The 18,932-nt window shown below is 48.5% G+C and overlaps 1 protein-coding gene across 1 annotated transcript; it reads left to right on the forward strand.

The window, feature by feature from the left end:
• Nucleotides 1-9,991: 9,991 nt before the first annotated feature.
• On the forward strand, nucleotides 9,992-16,891 carry Osr1 (odd-skipped related transcription factor 1). Its single transcript, XM_032908608.1, has 3 exons — nucleotides 9,992-10,248; nucleotides 14,531-15,233; nucleotides 15,908-16,891. The coding sequence occupies exons 2-3, from the start codon at nucleotides 14,569-14,571 to the stop codon at nucleotides 16,041-16,043; spliced, it is 801 nt and encodes a 266-aa protein (XP_032764499.1). The 5' UTR covers nucleotides 9,992-10,248; nucleotides 14,531-14,568; the 3' UTR covers nucleotides 16,044-16,891.
• The last annotated feature ends 2,041 nt before the right edge of the window (nucleotides 16,892-18,932 follow it).

An 18,932-nucleotide genomic window follows, 5' to 3' on the forward strand; every position in this document is an offset into this window, starting at 1 on the left:
TGTAACTGACTTCCTTTTTGTTGGTAGAGCATCAGCTGGCAATGATCTAATAAACACATCGAATCTGACAAGAGAGCTGGAGGATCCAAGAGACAGCACATTTACCAACATTGTGATTTCCAAGGCACCAATCCTTTGCATGATTTTAATGCTGCTAATTAGCAACGCCTTTTAAGTTTAAAAATCGTACTGTGCCAAGGTGAGTATGATAGCCTTAACAATACGCAGACGTCATCAGTGTCTCATATGTAACTGTGTTAAGTGGGTGCCTCCACCAAGAATCTATAAACCAGTATTTCTCCTTCTGCTATGATGTAGGAGGTTGGGGTAGGTCCCATGGCTACCCAATTAGCATCAGGATCAGGATCAACTCTGGCTCCTACTTTCAGGAATTCAAAGTCTACCCTTTCTCATGCAGAAGTTGCTCGGAGACTCTTTGCTCAGGCAACCTGAATTCCAGGTACCAGGGATGGGGGAGGCCACTTGGGAGAAAGCCAGTCAGGTTGATGGCCAATTGGCATTGACTACCCTGTAGGGCCAAAGTAGACCTGTGAGCAGCTTTAGGACTCATGCTTCTCGAAGAGCTTTGTGCTACTTTTTCCTAAGCTTTAGTATTTTGCTTGATTTCTCCTTCTTATATTCTAGAAATAGACAGCAAAATAGGACTCATGCCTGGACCCCGGGGATTAGAATGGCAGATAGCGCTGATGCTCCTAACAGACCACTGTGAATCCAGGGCGTGGCCATTAGGAACCTGGCTTTGCTATCAAACATACCTGATTTGAGTCCTAACTGCAGTTTTCCTAGCTATGTAACTTCAGGAAAAGCCATATGCTATCTCTCCTCAGATCTAAAGGGAGAAGAACCACCATGCTGGGTTTCTTAATTTGCTTAAGAGAATCCACCAAACTCCTGTGGGTCTGGAGCGCCTGGCCAGATCCAGGGAGAGGGTCAGTGATAGCCCTATGTCTGGCCTTGCCCTCTGGGGCTTCACTCCACTTCTAGAAGCTAGCTTAGCTGTCTGGACCCAGCCCCTATGACAGCCATGGCAGGGGCCCTGAATCTCACTTGATTGTCAATAAGAAGGGGGTCAGAAGGATGACCTCCTGCTGCAAACAACACACACAAGAAACCTGTTTCATCCTGTGACCTTGGGTCCTTCATGACCAAAATCACTCAGCTGATGTTATCAACTGGACTTCCAGGCATTTTCTGTTATCCTACAGTTCCTGGACAGCTTCACCCAAGCCATCTTTATAAACAGTTCCATAAACACTGTGTGTGTGTGTGTGTGTGTGTGTGTGTGTGTGTTGTTGTTGTTGTTGTTGTTGTTGTTGTTGCTGCTGCTGCTGCTGCCGCCGCTGCCACTATTGTTATCTATGTACACTACAGCTGACTAAAATAAAAGCCATAGAAAAATTTATACTACTTGTAGAATTATAGATGTGGAAACTGGGATTTCATTAAAACGAAATTGGAAAGTATTATCGAGAGAAATGAAAAAATAACAGATTTTAAAAGGAAATAAATCTTCGGTTTAGTGCCTACCATCCTGACCCCTGTTAACAAAAGAGCAATTAGTTAGCCTCGTGTTTCCATCTAGCTGTCTAGACTGTCTCTGTGTGGAGAACTCTATACCTAAGAGAAAGTCTAAAATGTGCAGTGTGAATGAACGTATCTATGTCTCCTCATTCAGCTGACTGAAATTCCTCCATGCAGAGTCTGGGAATACACAGCGAGAGGCAATGAAAGGGGTGGGGTTGGGGGCAAAATACCTTTTGGATGATTTTAGACATCACTTGATCAGAGCTTCTCTTGCAAACTGGGCACACTTCCTGCTCTGAAAAACGTGTATCTTCTGTCTCTAAGGCAACTATGTTTACTGCTAGTTTCCTAATTCTCTGAATTTCTAAGGGAGCTACCTCACTCCCAGGAAAATCACTTTTCTGTTTTGAACAGAAAGGGGAATTTATCTATGACCTAGGATGAATTGTACATTCAGAAATACCCAGAGAGCCTCCTTACGATGTGGGATGTGGCTAGAAACAAATTCCTGTATCCTGCCTCTAAACAACAGTATTCCACTAGTAGGCAGTGGAGTTTTAGACGTTAGGAACTCAAAAAGCTTTTGAAGAATATCATGTTCAACCTTTTTCTTTTATAGAGACAAGATGGCTGGCAAGAGGTGTAAGGTGTTACTGAAGAGCCCTGTTTTTTTATATATATATATTTTTTTATTATTATTAACTTGAGTATTTCTTATATACATTTCGAGTGTTATTCCCTTTCCCGGTTTCCAGGCAAACATCCCCCTCCCCCCTCCCCTTCCTTATGGGTGTTCCCCTCCCAACCCTCCCCCCTTGCTTCCCTCTCCCCAACAGTCTAGTTCACTGGGGGTTCAGTCTTAGCAGGACCCAGGGCTTCCCCTTCCACTGGTGCTCTTACTAGGATATTCATTGCTACCTATGAGGTCAGAGTCCAGGGTCAGTCCATGTATAGTCTTTGGGTAGTGGCTTAGTCCCTGGAAGCTCTGTTTGGTTGGCATTGCTGTACATATGGGGTCTCGAGCTCCTTCAAGTTCTTCCAGTTCTTTCTCTGATTCCTTCAACGGGGGTCCTGTTCTCAGTTCAGTGGTTTCCTGCTGGCATACGCCTCTGTATTTGCTGTATTCTGGCTGTGTCTCTCAGGAGCGATATGCATTCACTTTTTGATCATCCGTCTTGAGTTTCATTTGTTCTAGGCATCTAGGGTAATTCAAGCATTTGGGCTAATAGCCACTTATCAGTGAGTGCATACCATGTATGTCTTTCTGTGATTGGGTTAGCTCACTCAGGATGATATTTTCCAGTTCCAACCATTTGCCTACAATTTCATAAAGTCATTGTTTTTGATAGCTGAGTAATATTCCATTGTGTAGATGTACCACATTTTCTGTATCCATTCCTCTGTTGAAGGGCATCTGGGTTCTTTCCAGCTTCTGGCTATTATAAATAAAAGAGCCCTGTTTTTTAATCCAGTTAACTTTTCAGTCCCCAGGACTTTTTTTTATTTTTAATGAGGCAACTCTGGGGCCTACTTCAGGTCCCTTAAATCAGAAATGCCAAAGATGGGACCTGGGGATTTCACTTTGAAGACTCTAAGGAGGCTCTCTGGATTTTTCTGAATGTACAATTCATCCTAGGTCGTACAGAAATTCCCCTTTCTGTTCAAATCCGAGTGAGTTAGCAACATGGGATTTTGAGAAGCACCTTCATAAGTCTTTAACTTAACTCCCAGTTACCACCCCAGTAAGAACTACCCCACCGGACTGCTCTTGAGCTCCGTGGCTTGGTGTTAGCCTATTACTCCTTATCCTTAGCTTGTGCCTTTAGTACCAGGTCACCAAAGACCGGCATGCCCTGTGTCAGGCAGCCTGTGCTGTGGACTCCCCAAACTGTGAGTCACTTTGCCACCGATGCAACGTGAGCTCTTCTGTCATCCATGTGAGCTTCGTGATCTTTTACAACTGCCCTGAACAAACAGAAATTTAAGATGAACACTTCCCATTACAACACATGGCTATTTTTCTTATACAAACACCCTAGGACATGTATTATAGACTGACTAGTAAATGAAATTAAGGATCCAGTAACTCTTTTCTCTTAATAAACCAGCTAAAATAATGAGTTTTAAGTTTTTTTCCCCATTTCCTTATTGTTAATCTGTCACAGGAAAAATTAAACTTAAATACTCCAAACACAACTCATCCTTTTGGTCTAAAATATGTCACACAATAACATATTGTCTTCTTCTATTTTGTATTTGCTGAAAGTGTTCGAGCAATGCTTTGCTCGCTCGTGAAAAGATTCTCTCTAGGAAACTGGATTCATTATGAGCAACTGGATTTTTCTGGAGCCATCACAGGAAAGAGGGCTATGGAGCTGGTATTCTGACGCCAGATTAGACAGTGGAGAATGGATGCTTGGTCTTTGTGGATGATTAACACAATGGACTGGTTTTTTTCTGGTCTGGTACACAGATGTGATACGTATCATAAATGTCTCCTCTTCTATCAATTCTCACCCGAAGTTGGTATTCAAGTTCAAGTCTCTTGGTGCAGGCACACCACACATAAAACACAGCACTAGAAAGGATGATTTCCAAGTTTCAGAAGGCAACAGCTTCTCTTTGACCTGGACCACCACTCTGGTGGCCTGGCACCTCCTGAATATGGCAGCATGGCCTAAAGAAAGTCCTCCTGACCTAATCACTAAGGGGACCCAGGTAAGTGGCCCCCTTTCCAATGGATAGGTTAGTATTACCGAAGCACCAAGATGAAGTACTTTGAGGCTTTGAGTGACTGAGGCAAGAGCTGATATGATGGTGCCCCGAACCATCTCGCCGAGGTTCATTCCCTTGGCACCCTTTCCTGAAAGTTGACGAAGACATGACTACATTCTATTCCTTAGTGGGGCAAAGGTAATGGTAGCCACCAGAAAGAGTGGCATCTTTTTGGTTTGGAGCAGGGCAGAACATTGATCTTTCCCTTGCTAGAGGCTTGTCCGTTGCTGTAATGCTGCTGCTGTTGTTTCTGTTGGAAGTGGTGGTAATGATGGCCTCTGTGTGTGTGTGTGTGTGTGTGTGTGTGTGTGAGAGAGAGAGAGAGAGAGAGAGAGAGAGAGAGAGAGAGAGAGAGAGAGAATGAGCTTTTATCTAGAGAATTTGTTGTTGTTGTTGTTGGTGGTGGTGGTGGTGAAGTTTTTTGCTTTGTTTTGTTTTGTTTTGTTTTGCATGTGGTTTAAAGCAAATTCAACCTACATTTTCATGGTCTGTCTAATTTCAATTCGGAACTTCCAAGAATACAGTAAAGTCCTGTTTTAAGGCCATGGATGGAGTTGAGAGACAAAGACAAGAGCTGCTATCATGATCTTAGATCTTGTGTTTCTTTTGTAGCTTGGGGATTGTCCGGAGATTTATTTTCAGGAAGAATCTTAGGGTTTCTGTGCCCAGATCTCTGTCAGACAGCCTGCACACTGATATCAAGAAAAAGAGTGGGTCCAATTGAAACAATCTTAGAGAAGTCAACAACAGAAAGGAAAATGAAAATAGGAGAGTAGCACAGGTAGCCTCAAGCAGTTAGGGGGAAATGGTGCACAGAAACAAATTCTCTTTCAATCCCTATGTTTCATCAGAGATTCTGAATCGCATCTGTGAGGATAATGTGCTCCAGTGAGTACTGAGCTATGATGAGAGTGTAAGGGAGCGGCAACCTCACCTCAAGGTATCTGGACAGAAGGCACAGCCCCCAGTACAGCTCTGAGAATCACAAACCTTCTCCCAGATCTTCGTTCATAGTGGCTCCCAAGATGAGAAGGAGCTGGAGACAGAAAAATGCTAAAGACTTCAGATTATTAAAAAATAAAATACAATCAGAAATGTCATACTTGATGCCAGGAAACAAAAACCCTTAAAGGGGGTGGGGAATAATTCTTCCTTCTTTTAGAAGTGTAAGAGTGCACGTGATTTTAAAGGAGTAATGGGAAATTTCGTAACCTAAGAAAAAAGAAAACATTTGAAAACCACTCTGGTAAAATAAAAAAAAGGGATAGCTGGGTTCTTGGCTCTTCTAGGAAAGGACACTGAGAGATGTCGCCTCCTTGCCAGCAGGGGGCGTGTTTTCTTCATGATTGTGTGGTGAACTCGGTTAAAAACTTCGGAGCCAGACTTGTTCAGAGCCCCCCAGCCGGAAATCGCTGTGCAGGTAACAGCCCTTCAGTGTTTGGGAATGCTTAATTACTTGGAGAGAGCTCCTTCCTTCGATGCCCTTGCAGGTCCAGCAGCAGCGCTGCGGGTATTGTAGGTGATTCTAATCAAGGGTTCCATCCCGACTGCTGCACACAACTCCACCGCCGCAACAATTTTTCTCCACCTTCTATAGCTTCATTAGACACTGGGTCTTTTCTGATGCGCTCACCTCCCTCCCTTTGGAGGAAAGAACATTTCAGTACCTCCTGAGCACAGGTTGTTGTGTGTCAAAAATGATTCTGATCAACCATTTTTTTTAAACCTCTACGTACCATATTTGGTACAAGTCACTATTTTTTTTTCATTTTAACCGAAGTGAGTATGACCAGAGATCGTGCAATCCCGTGTGTGTATATTCGTGTTTCCTTCACACAGAAACAAAGACAAAGGTATATACCGGCGTAAACGTCTTGTTATGTCGTTTAATAATTAGAAGATGCTTAGATGTTCACAAGGAACTTAGGACGCGGGGAAACGTCTGGGAAAACCGTGTTCACTTTCCCTTTCAGTTTGGGTATTGTAACTTGCCTGTCGCTGTCACAATAAACATCGGTGGCAGCGTGATCCACGGGCTTCTAGTCGAAGAACTCTGGCTAACTTGTGCATTTTCAGAGGCGTTCGGGTTTTGCTGTGTTGCCTACCTCCGAAATTTAACCCCTACTCCTCCGAGCTGGATTTTGATCTGATTAACTCTAATGGTTCCAGGGGAACTATTGAACTATTACAGTTCATCATCTAAATGAACACACGGGGAAAGCTAAATCCCCTTGATATTTGAAGGTTCCAATCTTGAATATGGGGTGGGGGAGGGATAAACGAGAAGACTCCCACAGACGAGATGTCTGCAAAGTTGCTGGAAAGTTTGCTATAGAAGGAACACTTCGCAAATGTTAAGTAAATTCCACTTAGCCGAAAGAGGTCACTTTTGTGTATCTGTGGAGAGGTACAGGTTCATAATTTAAAAAACAAGCGGGGACCACCCAAATCATTTTTAACTTCAAGACAGGGTGTACTCGTTTCTTTCCTGATGGGCAAAAAACGGACTGGGGTTAGGACAGGAGAACAAGTGGAGGTTACTATCACCCCAGCTAAGCCTGGGGAGGAAAGGTAGTCAAGATTCGCCGCAGCAGTAGCTGCAGAACTGCAGGGCTGCACTCACTCCCTGTGGTCAAAGTTCAAAAGGAGTCTCCCCGCATGGCTGGGGATGGCGCTTTGTCTGCACTCTACCCGGACCAGGATGCACCTGGAAGTGTGCACGGGAGCCCGGAGCTAGAACCCTTATTTCTGGAGTGGGGACGCTTTCTCCAGGTGATCAACTCCCACGGAATCTGGAACTTCTTGGGCATTGGTCCTGGAGCCAAGCAGCTGGCAGTGGCCAAGGGAGAGAGTGAGAGAGGAGCTGAAGCTGGTTACCCGCTGCAGGCTCTATGCGAGCCTAAACTACCGACTCAGTCAGGGGAAGTTCTGAGAGGCGGAGTTTGTGGACCCCAGGAATAAGGCGTGGGTGGGATAGGAGTTTCCCCATCTTCACTGGGCTCTTGGGCTGATGTGGCCAACAGCACCTCTGGGTACAGGTTGTCTATGTCATGAAATAGGTTTGAAACGTGACATCCTGGAGAATTTTAAACGAATCTAACTTTTTCAAAAATGCCCAGGTCTTCTTCGGAACTCTGAACCTTGCCTTCCACTTACTAGTTCGCGTCCTACTTAGTCTGGCGAATTTCTCTTAAACAGATGGGAGAAAGATACCAGCAGTTGATCTCCTTAGGTCCGAGGCTTCCGGGGCTTCTTCCCTCAAGTCCCATCTAGAGGAAAACAGGACCCTGGATGGCCTCTAGTACCTCTGGGATCAGGGTCACTCACCAAGGGGACTCACAGTGGGAGGGAGCACTTCTCAGCTTCTAGGTTACCTTGAATTTTGTTTCCTAGTGTTCAGAGTTGTGGCTGACCTCGAAGCAGTCCCTTAATAGTCAGGGATCTAAGCCCATTGAGGTGACCTCAGTACCCCGTACATAGTGAGTTCCTAACCTTGCTTCCTATGCCTTCTGAATCATCTCAGCTACAGGGCTTGCTTGAAGGCCAGGACAATTTTTCCAGGTAAAAGAATTGAAAATCCTGTGTGCTTGTTCTTTGCCTAGAATCAGAGTACTGCTTCATCAATGTGGGTAACTTATCTCTCTCTCTCTCTCTCTCTCTCTCTCTCTCTCTCTCTCTCACACACACACACACACACACACACACACACACACACACACACACACACACACGGTGGAGATAGGGAGGTGATAAGGCTCCTTTTTTCTTTTTGAGAAAGACAAAAAGAAAGATGACATAGAGAACTGAGTTGTAGGGAGTCGTCAGAAGGAGAAAGGGGATAGTGCATATATGTCTCAGGAGGGTCTTTACTTTTGATGTAGAGTTGCTCTTTTCAAGTGTATACTAGCCAATAGACAGAGGTTTTATTTTGTTTAACTCTTTTGGGAAACTTTGGCCCTTAGTATGGGAATTGTCCAAGCTTTGCCTACTATGGGAACCTGAAACCACCACCTACAAACTCCTTTAGCCAAAGTGGAAGGAAGTCCGTGAAGTACTGGAATGCCTAACTGGATTTTGTTTCTGTGCTGTCCCCAGCCCTTGGAAGGGGGTGATCTCAATTCCCTCTGTCTAGGGGCAGCATGTGGGACAGGATCTTGTTAGTACTGACAGCTGCTGGGACACCAGACACATAGGCACACTTATGTGGGTTTCTTACTTGGACAGTAACCAGCCGGACTCTGCAAGTGGGGCTTTTGCTCCTTCCCTGCTCTAGTCAAAGGTAGCCAGAGACTGGAAGCTATTTCTGTTCTAAAGGTTTGTGAATACCAAGTCTGTTTCAATTATGGAGGTGGGAGGAGGGATGTAGGTCATCCTCCAAGATCACACCCTATGTTAGGAATCAAACTCCTGCTACCTCAAGAAAGCACAGCAGATTAATCTTGCACACCAAAGTTGGAGAGTGGGCAACTCTTCTGAAAGGATTGTTTCAATGTTTAAGAGTGGTGCCTGGACCTCACGAAGTGTGCCCACAGGAGCACACCACACACACACACACACACACACACACACACACACACACACACACACACACACACCACTCTGCACTAGTAATTCCGGGGCAAAGTCAGGAAGTAAGAAAACCACACCAACATCCATGAAGAAGCCAGGTCAGGCATTCCAGAAAGGTGGTGGGGAGGGATGACAGTTGACTGGGGTCAGTGGTAGGTCAGTGCTAGGGATCAATAGTAAAGTGATAGTTGGGGGCTGGGGAGGGGAGGGTGCACATAAGGCACAGACCCGGAGGACATAGTTGTTCTAGGCCAGAGCCCTGACTCCCTCTGCAAACTCCACCCAAACCAGCTCCCCAGGCCCAGGGGTCCCAGTGCCTTAACTGCTCTTTAAACTTTCATCCACTCTAAAAGGAATATGTGACTGGAGCTTTAGAATGGAATCGGGGAGGTCTGAGTTTCAGGAAACCAGCTCTTCTCCCCCGCCCCCAAGCTCTGCCGGAACTCCGCACCCCAGGGTCTGTGGTCAGCACTCGGTTGTCGCGGCTCACGGCAGTCAGTAATCTCTGTCCCTCTGCAACAGGAACTAGCCAGCTCTGCCAGAGTCGCCGCCCGTTTCCCACTCTCTAGTTGGTGTCAGACCGCTGCTCCACACCAGGGGTCTGTCACTTCAAGAGAGATTCTAACAGCATCGACTTTTTCAGATTACAAACCGAGTGTGTGCCTAAGATGCTGGTGTATGGACACCCCAGGCTCCTCTCCGCTCTCATAGGCACCACCATAGGTTCCAAAGCACCACAACAGAACTTCGAAATGCTGGGTTCTAGCCCTCTCTTGTCCGGTAGGATCTGTTTCTTCTACTGCCTACCCTTATGCCTTATGTGTCTCAAAAAAAAAAAAAATACAGAAAGTGTCGAGTGGGACTGTCGGGAGGGGACACCGGTCAGGAGAAGCAGAGGGCAGGCGAGCACAGCTGCCAAAGTCTGCTGCCCGGGTCAGCAAAACTTTGTTTCCCAATGCGCAGGCGCAGGCAGAGTTGGGGGGCAGGGGAGGGAGGGGAGGAATCGCGAGGCAAGGGGAGGGGGGTTAGGGGGAGGTGGGTTGAAATAAGTAGGCGGCCCGGTGCTAAGGGATAAGTGAGACGTAGCTCGGCCTCTTCCCAGCAAGTTCTCACCGGCTCGAGTTCAGATTCAGAAAAGGAGCCAGGAGCGAAGCTCACCAGACCCCGGCGGGCAGGACTCCCGGGCTGCGGAGCGCTCCCGCGTGTCGGGCGCTTGGAGTCACCGCAGCTAGAGAAGCGTCAGGACTCTAGTTCGCCAGGGGTGCCAGGGGTGCCAGGGGGCTCCAGAGTCTCTGGTCACTCAAGTCCAGCGCAGCGACCCTCACAGACGCGCTTTGCCCGGGACCAACGCGGAACAAGGTAACTGAAGCCCTGGGGCGCCTGGGCTCAGCGAGGCGAATGCCGGCAAGACTGACTCCTGGTTCCTTATTGTAACTGGTGCCTCGTCTTTTCTGTGTCCTCAAAGGCAGTTCTTTGGCCAAAGGAAGGCTGCAAGATCTTTGTGAAAGTGAGAGCAGTTGCAACATAGGGTTGATGGGGATGCTGGTTCAAGGACTTCTAACTCTGGGTCCCTGTTGGCCTCTGACCTAGGGAGGAAGGAAGGGACAGACAGACGGGCCTGGGCCATTGGATTCAGCCGTGCTTGGCTAGCTAGAATTCCAGTATTCTAGTAAGGTGCTCACAGATTTTATAAGGCAGTCTGCAGGCTTCCTTTAAGAGACTAGAGCAACTTAAGAGAACACAAACTTTTTTTTTTTGCAGGTTGCCCTTTTAATTCAGACAGATCCCTCCCTAGCTGAGGAAGCGGGGAGAGTGGGTGCATGGTCATAATCTAAAGCCCACAGCATCCGGGACAGGTGCATTGCCCCAACTCTGTTGCGCTTTAATGCAAATGCTTCTTTTGCGGACTTGTACTTTAGACTCCAAGTCTTCAACCCCACTGCCACAGGGCTACTGCGAGTCTGATATCCGCCTTCCAGTTGGACTCTGTTTGGGATGGTCTCTGTTTGGAGGGTTTCCGTGTGTCCTCAGGCCTGCAAATCATAACCTTCGATTGTCTCTAGTGTAGGGAGTTATGCTGGGTGGGGGAGGCAGAGGGCACAAACGAACACTGTTTCCTAACTGGAGAACAGGACGCCCAGAAGCAGAACAATCCTGAGGCTGCGGATACCTCAAGCGTGGGGATTCTTTTTTGCACCATTGGTAGTCGCCTAACCCAGCTTTAAGAGAGAGAGATGGGGGGGGGCAAAATGAGAGAAAAGGTGAGGGCGAGGGTGGCTGCTGGCTGAAGGAATCTTACCTTCCACCAGCGATATCCTTGATAATAAAAATTCTCCCGCGCAGCCCTCTCTCAGCAATCCTGCACAAGCCGGGTGGGCTCCGGAGCAGAGTTTAGCCGCAAAGGTTTCTTTGTCGCAATAATTCGATGTCTCTCATTCCATGGGACTTGCAAGTTGGCTCTTTGAAAGAGAACCACGTGCAAAGCTATTCTCCTGGTTTCACAGCCTCCCAGAAAAGGAGTGGGTTGACTGGCAGGGAAGGGGAACCAACGAGGACTGGTGGGTAGATGGTCTATCACAGGCTCTCTCAAGTAATTGCGATTTCATTGTGATTGGGAAGCTGACTCCTGGGGACACAGCGGGCATCTCAATATAGCAGAATGGCTAACGAAAGTGGGTCCCTTCGATCTCGTTTGTTGGAAAAAAAATACAGCTAAAGTATCGGGTGTTGGTCAGTCCTCCGGACCTGAATTGGAAAATCTGTCACCATTCAAATGGAGATTCCATGTCAAGGATGATATTGGGATGGGGTGTGGATGCTGCTGGGCTCCTTCAGGCAAAAGCTCGTGGGGTTCGCTCTGTCCTCATTAATGCAAGCAGTTAACTCACTCACGCTCAATTAGCCCCGAATAAACCTCTTTAATAGGCTGCACACTTCATTAATGCCCTCCGTAGGGATGGCGGCAGACGCGGGATTGGCATTCTACTGCAAAAGGGACAAGAATGACTGTGCAGCGCATGGACCCCTGCTCTGAGGCACGAATTGAGTTCACTGCAGCGAGTCAGGACATTTACTACCGAGTCTCCAGGCCTGAGCTCCACGTGGAGTAGATACTGGGCCTTAGAAGAGGTGGTCCCTACCCGATTAAACAGGGGAAAAGCTCAGGTTGGGGTGGGGGGTGGGGGGCACTGGAGCTGGAGAGGCCCCATGTTCCTCTCATCTTTCAGGCCACAGTGGCATATCAGCAATTGTGTTTTCTTCTTAGCTGGTCACTGGAAACCAGCTATTGCATATGGTCCATTTTAAGTACCGATGTAAAGATCCACATTTACAACGAAATTTGTCCACGGGGAAGGTTGGTGGCATAACCCTTGGAATCCCACGCCTAAGAAAGCTACAGAAAATAAACGGCTTGGTCCACTGAGAAAAACAAATGGCGTGTTGGAGGAAATAAGATCAGGCAGAGAGGTTGCAAGGACCTCCCTCCAGGGTCCCAAGGCCTTTCCAGACTTTTTGGCTTCTAGAGGCAGGCAAAGAAGAATCGGGAGAAGTTTGTAGCAGTTCAAGCCAGAGTCCTGCTGCTGCCATCACTGGTTGACATCCCAAGGGCCCAGTAGGAGAGGGGTTAGTGTGGCCTCCCCATTGCCCAGGGTGGCCCCAATAGAGTCGAAGATAAAAATCCAATTTTCAGTGCCTAGAAGAGACGCAGGGGTGGCAAATCAAAGAGTGGTCAACTAGTCTCTGTCCTGCAGAGCTTTGAAGTCGGGGGCCTTCTTTTCTTCATCTCCAATCCAAAGGGGTCCCCTGCTTTCTCTTCAGCCCAAGATCAACTGTACTTTGCTTTTTCCTTGTCCCAGAAATCTGAGATGACCCTTGTTTGTTTGTCTGGCCCAGGTTTTGTGAATTGTTTAGTAGAGAAGGCTGGGATATGACTGCTATCCTGCTAGCTAGCCAGGTTGGATCTCAGAGAGAGAGAGAGGCTCCTTATCTGGGAGGCCAAATTAATTGCAGGCCCATATCAGCCAGCCGGTTCTTACATTGGTGCATTGGTCACTGTCTTCCCTTTGGATCTAGCTGTATCACCAGTCACCTTCTTGCTAGCTGCAAGAGAGGTTTTCTCAGTAGTGTCCGCAGTTTCTCCCCTTCAAACACGCACTGTGCATTTCTGGACCAGCCAGACATTTTAGAGCCTCAGGCAGAGAAAAGAAATTGACCCCACTCCCTCTGCCTTGCCTTTAGCAATGAAAGTGTTTAGACCCTCTAGGACTGAGCTGTGAAGAGGGAGTCAGAAAAGTACCTTGTATCAGGGAAAGAAAACTCCAGACAGAGAGATGTGGGTAAGAGAGGCACTGGCTCAAAGAAGAAATCAGAAGCCAGACACTGCCACTGGGAAAGGGGAAGGATTTTACAAAGACCCTGCTCTGACAAGGATCCCAGCGTTGTCAGTGAACCCCAAGCCTAGAGGCTTCCCAAGGATCGCTACATCTGACTTCCCTTCATTTTCCCTCTCCCAAGATATAGACCCAAATTAGAAATGTCTGGAGGGACAGAGGAGCTCCCCACTTTCCCATACATCCTGAGGAACTTGACCAAAGTAGTCAGAAGCTGCCAGCTTTGGTGGCCCTGGTCCCTTTGGCATGGCACCCCCCACCCTATTCAGGAACCCTGATTTTCTAGTCAGAGAGTAAACAGAGTTCGGCAGTGGAGGCCTGGCATTAGTGTCACACACTGACCTTGCCCAGAGTTCTCACCCTGAGAAGAAAACTGAACATCTTGCTCCTCTTTGCTGTGAGCACATGAATTCCCTCAGTTGGAATTGCAAGGGTTTGACGGAGCAAATGGAGTGAAGCACGGATATCAGTAACTTTCTTGAAAAGAGGGTAACCTAACCATCAAAGGTTAGGGAGTCGTCAGTAAGCAGCTACCAAGAGCACAGACCCCACCGGATTCACCAATCAGTCTTAAGGTACATTGCAAACTTAGGTCCGAGTGGGAGTCGTAAAGATGACCTGATTCTTGTGGCTTCTGGAAACCAAACCAGTTACCCCATGAAGTAGGAATTTCTGGTTTCGTTGGCTTAACTTGCAGGAACTGGGCGGTATACGAATTTGAAGCCTCCTGCGTTCTGTACAGGGTTGTCCTATAAAAACACTGGCTGCTCTTCGACTCTGGACCTTCTTGTTGATTCTGCTGCAGAACGAGATAATCTGAATGTGTAAGTGGGGCTTCCTCAGGTTCTGTTAGTACTACTGCTGCGGGACAGTGTAGTTTCCTGTGGCTCTAAGTTTGCCCGAATGTGGATATCCGGTGTCTGCCTGCTTACAGTGTTTGCATCTTTCACAGCTGACAGCAGGCTTTTGTTTTAAGTTGGTTGTATCTGTCTTTAAGGACTTAGTTTCCCACTGATTGCTCTGTCAACATGTATGTCTCTGCCAGACATCATTTGGAGGGATTCTGACCATCATGGAATGTTCTGGTCAGACAGCTCTCCTTCCTCTTATGTATTTTGAGAGGGCAGTGGGGTCATGGGTGGGGTCTTTGATTCTCACCTCCTGCATTCCCCAAGGAAGGGGAGAGGGTATGACCTACTCTGAACATCTCTTTGGCTCCCTCCCCACCCTCTCTCTTCCTGTCTTTGCAGATCGATTATTGAAGCCATTGCGGTTACCAGCGACAGAAATGGGCAGCAAAACCTTGCCAGCACCGGTGCCCATCCACCCATCCCTGCAGCTTACCAATTACTCTTTCCTTCAGGCAGTGAATGGCTTACCCACAGTGCCCTCGGACCACCTGCCCAACCTGTACGGTTTCAGCGCTCTTCACGCGGTGCATCTGCACCAATGGACGCTGGGCTACCCAGCCATGCACTTGCCTCGTTCCTCTTTTTCTAAAGTGCCAGGTGCGGTGTCCAGCCTAATGGACGCTCGCTTCCAGCTGCCAGCTTTTCCCTGGTTTCCACACGTCATTCACCCTAAGCCAGAGATCACCGCGGGAGGCAGCGGTGCAGCGCTTAAGACCAAGCCGCGCTTTGATTTCGCTAACCTGGCCTTGGCTGCCACACAAGAGGATCCCACCAAGCTTGGCCGAGGGGAGGGCCCTGGCTCCCCTGCTGGTGGGCTGGGCGCCCTCCTGGACGTGACCAAGCTGTCTCCAGAAAAGAAGCCAACAAGGGGTCGCCTGCCTTCCAAGACCAAGAAGGAATTCGTCTGCAAGTTCTGTGGCCGCCACTTCACTAAGTCCTATAACCTACTTATCCACGAGCGGACGCACACCGATGAGCGGCCTTACACCTGTGACATCTGCCACAAAGCTTTCCGGAGGCAAGACCACCTACGGGACCACAGGTGCGACACTGCAGCACCGCGGGTGGCCCCAGAGGGATCTGTTTCGGCTGCTAAGGCTTGCTGCTTCCCCCTCCCCTTTAAGGTTCCCAAGAGTCTCTAGTGACTGTAAGCATTCCCATACCTCTGGGGATTCTCTCAAACCGTGAATGAACTCCTTTCCCCTGCTCTCGCTCCAGGAAAGGTTTTAAAACCGTGTGAGAGAAATACGTAGGACCTAAGATCGGGTCTCCACAAGTTCTGGTCTCCTTGCCCCTTTCTCGGTCCCTGAAACCCGTCCAATAGGAGTTCCTGCAAAGACGGAGAGATTTAGGAACGGGCACTTGAAATAGGAACTCAGAAACGTTTTCATTTTAGTTAATTTCGTGCAGTTTTAGTTTTTAGGAATCTCTTGGGCAGTGCAGATCTAGAAACTGTCTGACGCCTGGTCTGCTGATTGACCTCTAGTATTGACTCAGCCTTTAGGAGGAGGTGCTTACTACTTAATCCCCCAAAAGGCTGGTGGTCTATTTGTCCCTCCCTCCTTCATCGCCCCACTCCCACCCACAGCCTCTGCAAGTCGCTTGATCTTGCTCGCTTTGCCTGTACCCACAAACACCTTAACAGCAGGGGGAGGGGGATCTCGGACAGCCATTCATAAACAACATTTGCATTATGTTGTCTGTCTCTACCCTTAGATATATTCACTCCAAAGAGAAGCCTTTCAAGTGTCAAGAGTGTGGAAAAGGATTCTGCCAGTCCCGGACTCTCGCTGTCCACAAGACGCTACACTCACAAGTGAAGGAGCTCAAAACCTCCAAGATCAAATGCTAAATAAACAAAGCCTGCGGGGCACCAGGAACCTGGGGCGTGCCGCCGCCTTCTCTACTAGAGGGACCCGAGCTGAAGGCAACTCTGCGGGCAGCGGGAGGGGCTTTTGGGATCCTCGTTCCACAGCAACAAAGTCCCCTGGGTCCCTAGCGCTTGCGGCGCTCCTGAGCCTTGGCCCGGGCCGCGACTCCTACAGCCTGGGCGGCTCTCCTAGGACGCGGCTAAAACTCTTGGCCAAAAGGCGGTACTCAACTCACATGGCGGAAGGAAAACTGCATTAAAACACACACACACACACACACACACACACACACACACACACACACACACACACACACCCCGAAAACTGCTGAGCCGCAGCGGCGCCTCTCACAGAAGTATTACTTTTTCTATTGTTATTTTATACGTTTTCTTTATCCTCCTCCCTCCCCTGACTATATAAGCTTGTAAAGTCTTGACTGTGGAGAGGGGGAAAGAAAAGATCTATGCACCCTGGCAATTTCCAGTCCCCCTTCCTTTCCCTATCCCCACACTGGGGAGCCTGCGAAAGTGTAATCCTTGTATCTGCTTCTGCCATCCGGCCCCAGGGGCCGCTGGCTCCGCGCGACTCCTGGGCCTCCAGCTGACCTTCAGCTCCGGGCGCGGAAACCGGGCTGAGAACCAGGCGCCCGGGGCTAGGGGGGCCGAGCCTCCGCTCCCCTGTTCCAACGGTGCGTGAGAGCAAGCAAGCGAGCAGCCGGCCAGGAGCCGGGCGTTGTATTGCGACTGGCACTTTATGCTGACATCGGTAACGGACATTTATCACTGGAGTTTTTTTTTTAACTATTAAATAAACGGTTATTTTACAGGCACGACAGAATGGATATACCCTCCAGTGTCCGAGGGAAAAGCTCTTTTATTGCTAGAGGAACAGATTTCTTTGTTCAACTTTCACCTGTCACCTGTCAGCTTCTCTCACCTGGTCCTGTTAGGGTGACAGGGCTGAGGAAGCTCTGTCCCTGTGGTGTTGGTTGATCCCTGTACTTAACTCCTTACTTTTCAGTGTCAGGACTCTAGTTTCCTAACTCCTCAAATCCGAAAAGCTGTGAGTTGCAAAGGACAGCGTCTATTGCTATTATACTAAGCTGTGTGAAATCCCAGGCTCTCCGGGTGCAGGGGTCGTGTAGGGCTTACAAGAGGACAGAGCACCTCTCCCAGGCTCCACCCCCACCCCCACAACTAGCAGCAACTTTCCCAGACTAGACTCTAGACTGCTTTCTTTCTTTCTTTCTTTCTTTCTTTCTTTCTTTCTTTCTTTCTTTCTTTCTTTCTTTCTTTCTTTCTTTCTTTCGTTCTTCCTTTCTGGTTGCGTTTTGTTTTGCTTGTTTGTTTGTTTGCTTTTGCTTTGGAGTGCCATCTTATTTCACAGGGCCTTTAAGCCAAACATGCTGTCCTCTGTCCCTGTCCATCAGCAGGCATTCGCAATATGCAATCATCAGTCTTCCCAAAGTTCCCGCAATCGGCATCGGTCTGTTTCCTTTGGGAACCCCTTACCCCCAGTTCTTCTCTTGGAGCTTGTTGCCCACCCGGATCGCAACTCCAAACCCACGAAGATTCTTTGCAATTTGAAAACCTTGTGAGGGATGAACATGGATGGCCTGGGATCCCCTACCCCCAGGCTTAGAAAGAGAAATACGAGTTCACCTCTGGCAAACCGAATCGACCCTTGGGCGTATAGTTTTCCCACAATTAGAGATCTGGCCGCCCTGACTCTCCTGTTCGGGGGCGGGGCCGGACTCCCCCAGCTCCAGCTCCCGGTCTGCAGGACCGCGCAGATGGTGGCGCCCTTGGCCTTTTTCAAACCAAGCTTAGCTTTCCCAGGCTTCAACTCTTGGGATTTTGTAGAGGTGGGGACCACTGGGTTGTGCTTCTCTGCATCAATGACCCCAAACCCAGCTTCAAGCAATGTTCAGCGGACTGAGAAACCAAGTTCAGGCTGTAGTAGTTAAAACGCTCTCCTCTGTCATGGCCTGTGTTGCTCCAACCTCTTCAGGGGAATGAGATACTAAACCCAGTGGAGATCAGACCTTTGAGCCCCAGGCACCCAATTTAAAGGGGATCTAGGTCTGGCCCTGGGCATATAGGCTCCATTTACAACGATACAGGCCGTGTTGCCCCCTGCTGGATAGACTTGTATGGGCGACTCAGGACCGGGGGACTCGTAAGATGTGTTTCCACAACCATAAGAAACTTTGCCACAGCGCCTGTCCATTATCCATCAGCTTATAAGGTGTCTCCCAGTCAAAAACTTCTTGACTGGTCTCAGGACCCACATGCCAATGAAGTGTGCCAGGTACAGGGTGCTGGTCTGTGAGATCTCCCGTTGACTGGCAAGTACCCAATGCTTTCCACCAGAGTCCACAAGAACAAGGCCCCAAAGAGAATGAAGCCCTTTGAGAGTCTTGGGGCCTCTGGATTCCTGGAAGGGCCTTCGAATTAAGTTTTGGAACCCAGGATCAACCAGGTTGCAGTGACAGGGGTTTCTTTATATGGTTCAGTGAGGAGGATAGTCTTATTTATAGGATGCTAATTAGCTAATGAATTGTGCATGAGGGAGAGGGAGAGGGCGAGGGAGAGGGAGAGGGAGATGGGGAGGGGGAGGGAGAGGGAGAGGGAGAGGGAGGGGAGGGAGGGAGAGGGACATGGCAAGTTTTGAGCACTTTCTGGAGACACAAGAGAGTCATTTTCACTTCTTTCTGGGAGTCTGTCTTCCCAGGGGCTGACTACCACAGCTGTCCCCTTACTCGTTTGTTTCAGGACACTCAGAACCTCTGCAGTTAGCCAGGCCCCCGGGACATCATTAATGCTGTGGAATGTTCCAGAGGTTTGCTTGGGATGTTTTCCTTTTTGGCA

The sequence above is a fragment of the Rattus rattus genome, chromosome 7 (genome assembly GCF_011064425.1).
Source record: "Rattus rattus isolate New Zealand chromosome 7, Rrattus_CSIRO_v1, whole genome shotgun sequence".
Taxonomy (NCBI): domain Eukaryota; kingdom Metazoa; phylum Chordata; class Mammalia; order Rodentia; family Muridae; genus Rattus; species Rattus rattus.

Excerpts from the sequence above, each read along its gene's own strand:
- Osr1 (XM_032908608.1), top strand. The coding sequence starts at position 14,569 with ATGGGCAGCAAAACCTTGCCAGCACCGGTGCCCATCCACCCATCCCTG. Across the intron at positions 15,234-15,907 it reads GACCACCTACGGGACCACAG|ATATATTCACTCCAAAGAGA; the intron begins GTGCGACACTGC and ends CTCTACCCTTAG.